The sequence below is a fragment of the Cyprinus carpio genome, chromosome A9, assembly GCF_018340385.1.
Source record: "Cyprinus carpio isolate SPL01 chromosome A9, ASM1834038v1, whole genome shotgun sequence".
In the NCBI taxonomy this organism is placed as follows: Eukaryota; Metazoa; Chordata; class Actinopteri; order Cypriniformes; family Cyprinidae; genus Cyprinus; species Cyprinus carpio.
Genome location: NC_056580.1, coordinates 3375676 through 3391126, shown reverse-complemented (window position 1 = coordinate 3391126; position 15451 = coordinate 3375676). Strand labels below are relative to the sequence as shown.

General features: G+C 40.5%; 1 protein-coding gene across 1 annotated transcript in view; it reads left to right on the top strand.

The window, feature by feature from the left end:
- Nucleotides 1–15451, top strand: part of LOC122146041 — a 45200-nt gene that overhangs the window by 25070 nt on the left and 4679 nt on the right. The window contains exons 7-14 of the mRNA XM_042763066.1: nt 2129–2201; nt 7895–8085; nt 8155–8457; nt 8837–8904; nt 9010–9117; nt 12821–12936; nt 13046–13097; nt 13441–13540. Of these exons, the coding sequence (XP_042619000.1) occupies nt 2129–2201; nt 7895–8085; nt 8155–8457; nt 8837–8904; nt 9010–9117; nt 12821–12936; nt 13046–13097; nt 13441–13540 (1011 nt within the window). The remainder of the gene's footprint in view (nt 1–2128; nt 2202–7894; nt 8086–8154; nt 8458–8836; nt 8905–9009; nt 9118–12820; nt 12937–13045; nt 13098–13440; nt 13541–15451) is intronic.

The window sequence follows — 15451 nt, the reverse complement described above, 5'->3', positions numbered from 1 at the left end:
TGGGAGAGATTGTATGTAGCGGGTGAGATGTTCATTAGCGGCTCGCAGAGATGAAAGTTGAGCTTGGAACTCCGTAATCCTCTCATTTTGATAAGCAAAGGCGGCCTGAGGTTGAGAAATCTCCGCTGGATTCTGGTCAGGCGAAGTATTCTGTAAGGATGACTGACTCGGTTGAGTATTTGAATCCATTTGCGGAGATGTTTATTGTGGAGAAAACCACACACAAGGATAAGGCAGATAATCGTGGTCAAATAGCAAGCAAGGTCAATATCACAGCAAGCAGTCCGTACAGCAAACAAATCCAAATCGTAATCCAACAAACAAGGTCAAGAACAGGCAAAGAACATACACGAGGCAATCAATATGGCAATGAGAAAACGCTTGGTAGAGACAGGGGTTAGCTGGCAATACTTCGCAATCTGTTGTACAACTGAGCTGGATTTAAACAGGAAGCTACAGGAAGTGGAGGAAGAAGAAGAGCACAGTCAGTAATGAGGAGATGGCGCCCTCTGGCGGCTGGATGAATGGATGGTTGATGTTACATATATTCATTATCCTAATTTTTTTAACCAGCTCCACAGACTAACTCTAAACACATTTATGCACCATGCAATTCATGCAATTTAAGTATGCTGATAACAACATATTAATTAATTATTCTACTATTTTACACATTGTCTTATTATTTTACTTTTTTTTTTTATTATATCTAACAAAATTCTAATAGATTTTACCTGAAAGATGTAAGAACATGCATGTGGTTTTAAATAGTAAATTCATAGCAGAATTGGACATGTTTCTGACTTACTGTTAATATGTTTGGTATCACTGTATTTATTTATTTATTTTTTTTTTTATTTTTTTTTTTTTTTTTTTTTGCTAAACTAAATTGAGAAAGTAAAAACATTTAGAATGTTACAATACATTTTTATCGAATAACTGCTCTTGTTCAAACTTTATGTTCATCAAATAAAACTATATCAAACTATATCACACATTCCACATTCATTAAGCAGCACAACTGTTTTCAACATTGATAATAGTAAGAAATGTTTCTTGAGCAGCAGATCAACATGTTAGAATGATTTCTGAAGGATCATGTGACACTGAAGACTGGATTAATTGTTTTAAACTACAATAATCTTCTAGAATATTACTGTTTTTCTCTATTTTGGATAAAAAATTGCAGCATCTCTGAACATTTTGTATTTGTTTGGGCAGCCTCATAAGAATGTTGAATATGTGTATATTTCCTATAAGCATACAAAGAAAGCAACATTTTCCAATACATGCTTGCACATTAATTTGGGCAAATGATGCCTGCTGTGAGATTATGATATATATGACAGAAACTATATGTACAAATCTGCTGTTGACAACAAAGATTGTTGTATAATTTTTGCATGCATTTGGTTCTGCTAATGTTACAAGCTCGAGTGTAGCCATTTCCTCTGCACATCAACTACAACTATAAACACTTTAATGATCTCCATACACTCTCTCCCTACACAAACAGACTCTACACACCCTCAACTAAATCTCTGAACCTTATTTTTAAACTAACAAAAAATCTTCTTATAAAAAAAGTAGTAAAAAAAAAAAGAGCACTTTTTTTTGTGAACTATTTTTAAGAGCTATGGGTTTTAAAACACATATGTGACCCTGGACCACAAAACCAGTCTTACGTCGCTGGGGATATAATTATCAATTTTTCTTTTATGCCAAAAATCATTAAGATATTAAGTAAAGATCATGTTCCATGAAGATATTTTGTAAATTTCTTACCGTAAATATATCAAAACTTAATTTTTGATTAGTAATATCCATTGCTAAGAATTCATTTGAAAAAATTCAAAGGGGATTTTCTCAGAATTTTGATTTTTTTTTTAGACTTTTTTTTTATCGTTTTTTTATTGGTTTTATATTAGTTGATTTTTGTTATATATATTGTTATATATTAATTAATGGTAAATTTATTTATTCAGCTTTCAGATGATGTATAAAAACTTAAGACTGGTTTTGTGGTCCATGGTCACATGTGTACATATAATTTGACATGCTCAGCTGAAGTCACTTTGGATGAACTTGGTGAAATCTGGCTGCTCATGCTCTGTATTTTTTTCCTTAGGAGGGAACAGCAAGACCACATGTGTTACGCAGGGTGACTTTCCTGCAGCAAACCACACATGCAGGAGAGGAAGGTACATACAGTACAGCACAGCTCTCACTGAACTCTCAGATACATCAGATCAATACACAACCCCAAACCTCCATCCTTTTTGCTCAAAAAGAAGCTTTTTGAAGTGGCAGTTGATGTTGATGGGCATATGAAGTTTTGTTGAGAGCTTCCTCCATGTATTCCTCCATGGCCTTCTGTTCCAGTATGGACAGGGGATAGAGCTTTCCTTTGGGTAAGGTGGCCCCAGCCAACCGGTCAAAAGAGCAGTACCATGGCCAGTGAGGTGGTAATTTGGTGGCCAACTGATCGCTGAACACATTCTGGAATGCCATATATGAAATGGTCTCTGGACTCTCGATTGTGGTGGAGTTAAGGGTGATGATGGGAGCTGATGATGGCTGCTCATTGGCTGACTGGTGAGATGGTGGTCTCGGCACTGTTAACAAACAATTCTGAAGACAGTGGTAACTCGACTTTTGGATTTCTCCAGTGTTCCAGTTCAGCGGCTGAGAATGTTGTGACATCCAAGGGCATCCCAGGATGATGTCAGCGGTGGAAACTTCCACCACCATGAACGAAATCAGTTCTTGATGGAGACTTCCAATGCGGAGCATGACAGTGGGAGTCCATTGTCGAATGTGACCACAGCCCAAAAGCTTTCCCAGAATTGAGTGGATATTTAAAACTTGTGAGCAGGGTCTTTTTTTTAAATGCAGTCTTTGGAGGTCGAGTGAGATGAAATCATCAATGAAGAATCCTCAACCGCTTGTGTATTTACAACGGGGCTGAAGGACATCTGCTCCCTTCCTGTCCCATTCAGCATTAAATCACACTGTGAGTGCTGTTAAACTACCTCCTCTTCATTGACGCTCCACACGGGTCTGATGGAATGTGTCTATTTGCATTGGTTCAGGTGCTGCAGGGGCAACGGATGGTGAGGCGGATAGAGGAATCTGAGTAGGCCATTCCAGAGCACAAGCTGTGAGATGTTGGGATATACGGGTGGATTGAATGAAGCTTTCTAGTCCTATCACATCGTCATATATTGTCATCTGCTGGCGGATGTCAGGATTAAGTCCTTGGCGAAAGGGGGTCATCAGGGCAGTTTCTTTCCATCTACTGAAATTGGCTAATGTATGGAACTGAAGGGTATAATCACTTACAGAGGATTTATTTTGGCACAAATGATAAAGTTGATTGTGCACAGATAGGGAAGAAGCTGGCTGACCTCCTTGAAATGATTGGTAAACACCGAACAGAGTACCGGTGACAGGTCCGTTCACTTTCGGACTGATCTTGCCCATTGCAAGACATGTCCGGATAATAAAGAGAAGATATATGCGATCTTGGCTTGGTCAGTTGTGTACAGTTGTGGTTGCCTGGAGTAGGAACCCGCTGCATTCCTCCGCCTTGCCAGAGTCATTGGTTGGGCCATGGGAGTGGCAGAGGCAGTCAGTTAAGGAGTGGGTGCTGGCAGTAGTAGTGATTAACTGAGTGCTTGAAATAATTCAGCGAAGGGTTCTGGATTTCATTCATTGCTTTATTAGGCATTGCATTGCATGTTGGTCAGGTCTTCTGTCAGCAAACAGAAGGAGACAACACAGATAACTTCCAAACACACTGATGTTTATTCAGAGAATTTGGGAGAGAAGCAAGCAATGATCTTACTAGTGAAGAAACTTAGCAAGTGAGAACATGATGCTTATCTTCAAAGAATGATGTTGACTTCCACAGGCAGGATCACAGATGGATGAAGACTGAAGAGGAAAGAAGAGGGATCGACAACAGGTAGGTATAACAAGTAGGTAGCCGGGTAATTTGCTTCACAGTAGTGGACAACAAGACCTGACACTGGTAAAGTGAATGGTCTCTAATTATAATCCACAAAGCAAATACCAGGAATCTTGGAGCAGGGTAGCACAACTCATTGATACAACTAAACATTATGGTGAACCGAAAAAGACTCAGGGAGAACTCAGGACATATAAACAAGAACCAAACAAAGGGAACTAATGAGATGATTAATTAACACAGGTGGAAACTAATGAACTAATCAGGGAACAACAGAAAACTAGGTCAAGGCAGATGAACAGAAACACAGGGAAATCTAAACAGCGACAGAACATAAACGTGACACTCTACTGACATGACCACAAACTTAAAGTAAAAAAAGTTAGTAAGTACTTTGTGTGTCCTTTACCAATTCAACAGATTTCATAGCACATAACTTTTTGTTGAGTTCATCATACTGCAGAAGCACTGGATGCCCATTTTTTTTAAAATCAGTAAAATTGTCCGCATGTTGTTTGGAGAACATAGAATGTACCATTTTTTTCACTGAATACAATGTTAGGCTTTTGTTAGAAGATTCAAATTCTGTTTCGGGAAGGACCCTAAGAACTTAATCCCTAAAGAATCCAATAAAAAGCATAGGAAAAGCTGACAAACAAACACTTGTTTGTGTGTATGTGTGTGTGCAGGCATGGAAGAGGATGTGTCTTGGCTTCGACGGAGGAAAAAGCAAGCTGTAAGAGTTTGACTGAGACACAGCTGAAGCTGGATACAGGCCACAAAGAGATACACTGCAGAGCAGAACAAGAGCAACGTCAATGACACTCTATGCAAACCAGAACACATCCCATAATATCAGACAGCTTGACTCAAGCTTGTGCAGTAGCAGCAGCAATACTGTTTTAAGACAGCTTGCTATTTTTGGACACTAGTAATTGCATGTTAATTTTGCTATTAAATGAAAACCGTGGTATTCCTATAGTTCATGACTCAAGGTTTATGCAGTAAATGTGTTATATTTTATTTTTTTGTGAAAGTGAACGCTTTTAATAAGTAATTTACTGTTTTTTGTTTAATATGTTTAAAGTTTTACTTCTTTGTGAAATATTTTTTGTGTAGTATTTGTGTTATAGTTTATGTTTACTGAACGCTTAATATAAAATAGCTAAAATATACTTCAATGCCATTTCTACTGAAAGGCTGAAATTTGTTTGTATTGTATTTATATTGAATATTGTTTGTTGTGTTTTTTACTGTATATTTTTTTTATTGTATTTAACTATATACATTTGTAATAATGGAGCTGCAGTTTAGGAGCCTACATTTTAAATATATTGAATAACACGCTGCAGTTAAAATTATAATCCAGTACTTTACATCTCATCTGGTTTAGGATGTTAGTCAACATCCAGTACTTTAATTATTGTCTGGTTTAGGATTTTTTAAAAGCGTATTATGTAGCTTGGTTTTTAAATTGGTATCTCTTTAGGTACATGTGGGGCCTAATATATTATCTGCAAGTACAGTTTTAACAAATATACTTTTAATATTTGAAGTACCCTACAAGTGCACATTCAATACAATTAAGCACACTTCACAAGGGTTTAGTGGTAGAGTTGTGTTTGAGGATAGGTGTGGGACTATTGTTTGATAAGAATGTTTATCCAGTCTTGAGTCAATCTATGTTTATCATCTCATTAGTGCAGTTCCTGCGTCATAAAATGCTTTGGGAATGCCTTCAGCGTGACCGGCTCTGAATCATGTGTGTAATCAGACCAATGGATGGGCGAGATGTCATAGGCGGGTGACGTCAGAGATCAGAGCGCTTAAAAGCACGTGCGGCCATGCTGGCATTTAGCCTTGTGTCTTTCAGCAAGCGCTCGGTGTGTGTGTCAGTTGCTATCTGTTTGTGAGTCTTATTTAGTGTTGTTTGTCCAAAGCTTCAGTCAAGAGAAGTTTTGGGCGATAGCAGGCAGTGTTCAGACTGTGTTTTTTCCCTGCCCGCAAAAAACAAAACAAAAAAAGGGGGTAGGGACACACGCAGTTTGTGTGTTGTCTGCTTGAGAGGGAGCTGATGGCTGCGATGTGAGCGTTTGTTACAGCTTTGCTTCACTCTCAGAAGGCTCTCTTTGAGGAGGGAGCCTTCACTGGTGTTTCTTGCGTGGCAGCCCCGCTTTCGCCGAGGCGGAGTGGTGGTTGTGCTTGGGGGTTTCGCTTTCGGATCTGGTGGAAAAGGGATGTAGACGGGCAAGTCCCTATCTTCGGGCGTTAATAAGCTCGCCAGTTGCACAAGCATCAGTTACACAAGCATACTATGCCTGATATTATAATGAGCAGCTTTAATGAGGAGTGGAGCTCACGCAGTCAGCTCTCGGGGGGCTGATTGTGCTTTTCTCGCAGTTAAGTGCTCCGCTCTCGCCGGGCATGCTCCGAGGAGTGTGTCCGTGCATGCGGTCTTGCAGTTGTGGTCCCGCTGCTGCTGAGGCACGGCGGCGACTGAGATCACGGATCGCACATGATCTGGCGGACGGGTTGGAGACAGCACGTCCTGTCTCCACCCGTGTTTCTTGCTGCGTTTCATTTTTGATGTGAATTTTTCTACACCAGTCAGTGTTTTTTTATTAGTATGGTTTTTGGCTATGTTTAGTTATGGGGAATAAAATGAAATATTTATCTGACTATGAGAAGTTAGATGTACAGAGGCTCTTGGGACATAATTTCTCGAGTGAGAACACGTGTTTACCTCTCTTCCTCTGATGAGGTTGAGGCGGTCAGCATGGGCTGCTGGGTGGGAGCAGTCCCAACCCTACCGTGTTCCAGACCTTCGTGCTGGGGCTGTCACTTCTCGTACTCCGCAGAGTCTAGAGTCAGAGTGGCGCTCCAAGGCCGAAGGCTTCTAGCGGAAAGGGGTTCTGCGGACTGTCATTTTCGCTGGTTAGCCTTCCTCATAAACGTACTGACGCCTAAGGCCTACTTTTTGATGGCCAGCTCCCTCTGGGGAAGAGCGTTGTGCACCGCATTACATGCTGCCCGTCTCTCCTCAGTGCCCTCAGGAGATCGATCTGCCAACCCTGCTGGTGTTCCAGGGCGCAGCGGTCTCTGGCGAGCACTTCTCTCATTTACTGCCTGGAAACGTGGCGGTGCTAAGAGAGTTGCTACCTCTACGAAGGGCCTCTAGAGCAGCTAGTACGGTCATCACCTGCCGGTCCGCTGCTTCAGGGCAACGAGCTCGTGGCTCCAGGCCAGGGGTCACCAACATTTACGGTCGTGAACTGGGGGTCCGCAAGGACCACATGAGTCGCCTGCGGGCCTGTTCTAAAAATAGCTCACCATAGCGCCACTTACCAGTGAGCTGCATCTAATTTTTTTTGTTGCTATTCTTTTTTTAAAATCACACTTGCATTGGTGTGAATTTGAAAATGACAATATTAAAAAACAAAAAAACTTTAAAAAATGTTTCGTATTAGATTAGAGCTAGCTGGTCTCCACGGCAACCATTGCCGCAGTGAAGGTGAGGAGATGATTTACCTCCGAAGACATGGCAGAAAAAAGAAAGAAAACATATAATTTTCACAGTGAATGGGAGGAAGAGTTCTTTTTTACCACTGTGAAAGATTCCTGCTTGTGTCTCATTTGGGCGACTGTGGTGATGGCAAAGCGGCACAATGTGGAGAGACATTTCCGAACGTGTCACGCAAACTACCATGCTAACTACCCGCCGGGCAGCGCACTACGAGCAGAGAAAGCCCGCGAGTTAAAGGCAGGTTTGTGCAAACAGCAGTCTTTTTTCACGAGACCGGTGAAAAATCTGGTAAACTAAGGCTCTATTTATGCTTCGAATTTTTTTGTTTAGGAAAAGGAGGGATTTTTAGGACGGGGAGGTTTTCAAAGAAATGATGATAATTGCAAAAACTGTGCTTAAAGACGAGAAATATGGAACGGATGTAATCTCCACTCTCTCCGATGTCCAACTGGGGGCAACTACAATGGTTAGAAGAGTGTTGGCTATGTCCAGGAACTTGGCCAATCAGCTGGACCAGGATCTGGCGAAGTGCAGGTGGTTCAGCATCCAGTGTGACAAGTCCGTGGACAGCAGCAGTACAGCACAGCTGATGGTCTTTATCCGGATGGTGTTTGATGATTTCTCCAAAAAATAAGAACTTCTGACACTACTGCCCCTAAAGACAACTACCAGGGGAGTTGACATCTATAACGCGGTGAAGGAGTTTTTTGCGGAGAAAAGGGTACCATTGGAGAAGCTAGTATCAGTGACTACCAACGGGGCTCCTGCTATGATCGGCCAACATACAGGATTCATCGCTCACTGTAAAGGTGACCCAGAGTTCCCAAACTTCATGAATTACCACTGTATCATTCACCAGCAGGCGTTATGTGCAAAGGTGATCGGCTTTGGGCACGTCATGACTCCCGTCGTGAGGATCATAAACAGCATCCGCTCCAGAGCTAAACAGCACAGAACATTCAAGGTGATATTGGAGGAGCTGTCAGCTGAATATGGTGACCTGCTACTACACACGGAAATCCGATGGCTCAGCAGGTGACGAATTTTGCTTAGTTTTTTGTCACTTTTGGGTGAGATCAAAAAGTTCATGAAAGGGAAGACACCTTGCTGCTGGAAGACACTGAGTGGACACTTGACCTTGCATTTTTAATGGACATTACTGGGAAACTGAACCATTTGAACTGTGAGTGCAAGGCAAAGGTAAGACTGTTGCTGACATGATAAGTGCTTTAAATGCATTTAAAGCCCAGATGAACATTTTCTCTGTGCATTTACAGAGAAAAAAGGTGCTGCACTTTCCCTCTGTGCAGATGGTGCTGAAAGACAATGCTTTTCCGTCTTAGACTTTTGACAAAGTTGCAGAAAAGTACTCTCAAGTCATAAACAGACTTGGGCAAGAGTTTGAGAACAGGTTTTGTGACCTTGATCAGCTTGAGCCATGTGTGTCATTCATTTCCAATACTTTCATGAACATGGACACAACATGCAATGCTGAGCAACTAAGTGTAATGTTCAGCTTGGATGCTGGACAGGTGGAAATCGAAATTGTAACATTGCAAAGTGGCATCCACCTCAAAGCCTATCAGGCTGCACCAAACTTTTGGTGCCTTGTTGACACAGAAAAGTACAGTGGTGTATGCACAGCAGCTATGAAGGTTGCACATCTGCAAGACTCACTCAGAGTTGCAGTGTCAAGTTACACCCCAGATTACAATACACTGGTGAACGGCATGCAATGCCAGGCTTCCCACTAACAGACAAAGAAACCGATACCAGATGTTCTCAGTGGCAACATGGCAGTTGAATTCAGTTATTGAAAAATTGTGACAAATGTGTTTGTTAAATGTAAGATATGATCATTTTGTTAAAAATGCTGTAGATTTGGTGATACGTTCAGTAAAATCTGAAAGTTGATATTTGTATGTTACATAGGCCTAATTGATAATCTGTACAAACACGGTGCAACGTAGTGCATGATTTGTTAAAAATTAAGTGTTGCATATTGATATTTATCTGTTTCCTACCTTGTTAAATCATTGTTGATAATTATTGTGAGAAATCATTAACATGATCAGTGTCTTCACATAGATGAATATCATTAATTATTAATAATGACATATAATTAAAGGTAAATTGAGCAAATTAGTTATTTCAGAAGTGTGTATCAAACTGGTAGCCCTTCGCATTAATCTGTACCCAAGAAGTAGCCCTCAGTTTCAAAAAGGTTGGTGACCCCTGCTCTAGGCGCACCAGAGGCCAGTCTCGCGAGACTGGTTCCCTTAGGAGGTCACATGGCGCTGTGTTGAGCCCCTGCCAAGTGTGCTTCATGGGGTCCTGCCCCGAGCTGACTCTGCTCTAGTCTTCCTAGCAGACGACGTGGGTCTGAGGACCGTCGTTTTAGGAGACTTTAGCAATGAGAGCCCTGATGCTGTGGCTCAGGACCTCGGAGGGCAGGCCCCTCTGGGGAAGAGCGGTGTACACCGCATTACATGCTGCCCGTCTCTCCTCAGTGCCCTCAGGAGATTGATCTGCCAACCCTGCTGGTGTTCCAAGGCGCAGTGGTCTCCGGCGAGCGCTTCTCTCAGTTATCGCCGGGAAACGTAGCGGTGCTAAGAGGCTCGCAACCTCCTGGGAGGTTTCCAGAGCAGCTAGTTCGGCCATCTCCTGCTGGTGCACCGCTTCAGGGCAATGAGCTAACTGCTCTGATGATACCAGAGATCAGTCTCAAGAGGCTAATTCCCTTAGTAGACTATTTGGCAGCATGAAAACTACTGCCAAACGTGTCTCAGTGGGTCCTGCACACTGTAGTGAGAGGCCACAGAATCCAGTTCGGTTCTCCTCCACCTCAATTCAACGGGGACTTTCCCACCCTGGTGGGCCCTGAGCAGGCTCTGGTAATGGAACAGAAGTAGACACTCTCTGAGGACGGAGGCCATCGAGGTGGTCCCTCCTCAAGTTGCAGAGTCTGGGTCCTACAGCCGGTACTTCACTGTTCCGAGGAAGGAGCAGTGAAGCAGTCCCACACTTCCGGCATCTCTGCCGGTGCTTGCTTCATTCCTTGAGGCTAAATGCTGGCTTTGCTTTTAAGCTTCCTGGTCTCTGACGTCACCCGCCTATGACGTCTCGCCCATCCTTTGGACTGATTACACACATGATTCAGAGCCGGTCACGCTGAAGGCGTTCCCAAAGCGTTTTACAACGCAGTGTCTCATTCCCTCGAGGAACCATGGTTACACATGTAACCCAAGACACAACGTTTGTTTGATCTTTTGATTTAATGTTTATGTAATGTAATTGTAACTATATCAATATTATCCCACAGTTTAGGAGAATGAAGTCCAAGCATCACACACGCCACTATGCCAAATCTGTGGACAGCCTGGTGGATGCTGTGAGTTTCAATGTTGTTAAAACCTACTATTGATCAGTTTGCAATTAATAATTTCTTCCATTGAATGTGGAAAGATGTTTCCAAATAATAAATAATTGATATCATTATAATAATTTTGAAATGCTGTCAGTATGCTTGTGTGTAACCTGTAACATCCTTTATAATTGTGTGTAGCTTTCAACAGCCATGAAATTGAAGTTTTATTTAGAACAATGATTTTTAATTTGATTTATTAGAACTGTGTGAGTAACCAATGTCAAGAGTCAAGAGTCAAGTCAAGAGGCATTTATTTATCATTTGCATAGTTAACACTGGGGAAAACTGGGCATTGAAATGCTTGTGACGAGGCTCAGACATACAGTGACAATAACAAGACATAAAAGACATAGACGTACGTGTAGAGATTTTTGAGTGACTTCAATGCCCATAGGCAGAAAAGACACAAACAGAGCATTATATACAAATAAGTGGCAGTAACAGATACAATAAAGGTAGACAGTGTTAAGAGTTATAAGTATTCATAAGTAGTCCTGAAGTACTAATATGATTATTTGGGTAGAGTGGTGTCTAAAATGCCATTGTAGAGTGACGCAGAGCTCTGAAGGAAAATTAAAGTGGCATTGCACATGCAGTGTCACAGCAGCTACATGTAGGCAATATCCAAAAAAGTGTCAGTGCAAGTACAATAAAAGTGTCAGTAAACATAAAAGTAAACATAAGAGCAGCATGTATTAGATGAAGGATAGCTGGTTGTTAAGCAGTCTGATCGCTTGAAGATAGAAGCTGTTCTTTAGTCTGGTTGTCCGTGATCGGATGGATCGTAAGCATCTGCCAGATGGCAGTGGGGCAAACAGGTGATGAGCAGGGTGAGTGTGGTCCCTGATGATGCTGCGAGCCTTTCTCAAACAGTGAGTCTGATAGATGTCCTGTAAGGCTGGGAGTTTATGTCCAATGATGAGCTCTGCTATTTCTCACCACTCGAAAGAAGAGCTTTGCGGTCCAAAGAAGAGCAGTTGCCGTACCATACAGTGATGGTAGTGCAGCCGGTCAGACTGCTCTCTATAGTGCAGGCAGTAGAAATTTTGACACCTTGAGTGTTAGAGGAGATGCCAAACCTCTTTAGTCTCCACAGGAAGTAGAGACGCTGACGGGCTGTTCTCAATGGGGACTGCTTATTCGTCTGACCAATGGCATATGGGGGAGAGTTCAGGAAACCTGTTTGAAATAATGCAGTTCCATTTGTTGTCACTAGTGGTACATAAATAATACAGCTCACCTTTAATTCTAAAAAATTCTAAAAAAGTGAGGAAGGATGAGACATAAACCCGTGTTCCCCTTTCTCTCTGTCTAATGGAAGATTTTTAAAGAACACCTGAACACACATGGTCGCTGTAGAGGTCTGGACGGATCTCTCCGTCTAATGGAAAAGAAAAGACGAAAGAAAGAAGAAAGAATTCAAAGAAAGAAAGAAAGAAAGAAAAAAATAAAATCTTACTGACCCTAAAATATTTCATGGTAGTGCATTTTGTCCCCACTGCAATTCAATTATTGAATGTAAGGCTGTAATAACAATTTTCAACTTTTTACCTTTGTATTTAATCATCTGAATATACATTATGAAAATAATGACTCAAATCACACCATAAGTCCTTAAAATCAAAATTGACCATTCTTATTTTTTTTATTAATGAATGAATTAATTGTTTTTTTTATATATTGCAAATGATTTATCTTTGCACATCATTATTTTGTCATATTAATTAGCCCTCGTAATCTTTAAATAAAAAAAAATAATAATAAAAAAAATACCCTACCTAACAACGACAATGATTCAATGATTCAGCCTTTTTTTTCTCATTTGAGAAGCTGTTTCACTCATGAGCAATTTCAACTTCCATTTCATGCCAACTTTAAATGAATTTGTATACTTACATAGCTGCTTTATTCCCATGTGCTTGATGTCTGTTGGCTCTACGTGGATGATGGCACCACTGCTGGCCCAGAGTTTGGCTCAGAATCTTGGTATTCAATGGGATTCAGCATCAAAGAGAAGTACACACTTATTTAAAAAGTCTTGCTTCCTTAAATACTTTGATACTGACATATATAAAATATTAATAAATGATTGATTGTGTGTGTGTGTGTGTTCTGTTATTTTCAGAGGGTTGTGGGTGCATTTACTCCTGGCTGGGCTGTATCATGGAGGACACTGGGTGGGATTCAACACACACATTTTGTGATATACAGTGATATAAACTGACAAGTCTGCATAGTCCATATACAAAGTACACTATCATGACGACTCCTGTATGTGTGTGTGGTTGTGATCATTTAGCAGTGTTCAGTTTTGAAATCGCATGGCTACCTATAAACATCATCACATACTACACACAAACAGACAACACCATCAAAGCATGCAATAGAATTTAAGAATTCAGACATACACACATTAACATCAGCTCACCTGCTGATTGTATCCCTAGGGAAAAAAAAATCTATGCCATAATTTATTCAAAGTTATGAAAGCTTTCTCCCTACATTTGTATCTCTTCTCAGGGTCCAGCACCCAAAGACTTTCTCTAAGTGCAGTATCACCGATTTTAAAGAGTTCCTGGTGAAGGGAGGAGGGTCCTGCCTCTTTAACAAACCCAGCAAGGTCAGACCTCACCATTAACATCAGTATTCATTCAAAAGTAATAAGATTCAGTCTGAGAGTGTGGAAAAAAGAAAGACAGGAGTCAAGTCTCTGCCTTTCTTGAAAAATGTGTTTCTTCCACTGATGAACTGTATCTAAAATCCACCAGAAACACCTGTATTTTGCCCTTTTGGAAAAGAAGTACACTTTAGCATACTTTTAAAAAGAGTAAATGCTATATGGAAGTAATATACTTTAAAAGAATATACTTGAGTGCAAACTGAATATAATGAATGTAATGTTTCAGACACTTGAATGGAAATAAAAATGTGGAATAGATTGATATTAAATGCAATTAGCTGAATTATAGTGTTTCTTAACCCACTTCTTCATATGTCATTTCATAATTTCAACTATTGTCTTTGAAATATGGTTGAAGTACTGCTGAATGTACTGACAATTATTTATAATAAACTAACATACTTTAATGCCATTTCTATTGAAACTTTTATGTCATGCATTTAAATATATTTGCAATTACACATTTGTAATGATGACGTAGCAGTTTAGTACATTTAAAATTTGTTAACTTTAATATCAAAAAATACAGTTAAAATTATAATCAGGTATTTTACATGCACTCTAGTATGTCAACACATCAAAATAAGTGCAATTTAAAGCATTACAAAAGATTATTGAAACATAACGATTTAAAATGGACATTAAACCAGTGGCTCTTAATCCTGGTCCTGAGGACCCCCTTATTTAACACACTTAATTCAGATCATCAGTTCATTAGGAGAGACTCCATTAACTGAACTGAGTCAGTAAAGGGAGACATACAAAACGTGCAGATCGGGGGTTTAAGAACCACTGCTTTGAAGTAAAACTTTTAATTCAACATTTTTACAAAGTGCAGTTTTTAAAAGTGTACACACAGATCAAGGGTCATACTTTAGATCTGGTCATTACCAATGGTGTATTTCTGTCCAAGTTATCATCTTGCGATTTTGGGTTGCCTGACCATTTGGCAATCCTTTTTACTATGGTCTTGTCACATTTTTCCCAGATAATTGTTAATAATCAAAGAAATCCCTGCAAACTGTTTCATACTATTAAGAAATTGGACAAGGGCTACAGTGCCTCCAATGTGTCAGTCTCTGCCCACCTTTGTAATAGATTTCTTGATCATTTCAGTTTGAAGATCGACAATGCTCGAAAATACATTACGGTCACATCTGTCTCTTCCTTTGACATTGGACCCCATTGTCTAAATTTTTCTCTCTAGATCTGGTTTCTCTTAGTAAGGGGGTCTCTCTAATGAAAGTAGCCACTTCCATTATTGATCCTATCCCTACTCAGTTGTTTAAATCATTCTTCGCCTCCCTAGGCTCTGTTGTCCTTAATATAATAAATGATAAAATCCTTCAGTGTATTGTGGCTTCTCAATTGCACACTCATTTCACTGATAATAACTTTTTGAATAACTCCAATCTGGCTTTCCAGAGTACGGAAACAGCTTTAGTTAAGGTTACTAATGATCTGTTGATTGCCACGGACTCTGGTTCTCTTTCAATTCTGATTCTCCTAGATCTAAGCGCAGCGTTTGACACAGTCGATCATGCTCTGTTACTTACTCATTTAGAAACTGTTTTTGGTGTTACTGACACTGTATTAAATTGGTTCAAATCTTACCTTTCAGACCATAGACAAGTTGTTTCCCTGGGCGGATGTCGTTCCAAAGTCGGTTCAGTTCAATTTGGTGTCCCTCAGGGTTCCATTTTAAGCCCCCTACTTTTTAGTATGTACATCTTTCCTCTTGGTCACCTCCTTGGTCTTAAGTTCCACTTTTAAGCGGACGACACCCAGATTTACATTTATAGCAAGCAATGCAACACCTGCTGACAGCAACGATAGAGCTTGAAAGATCAA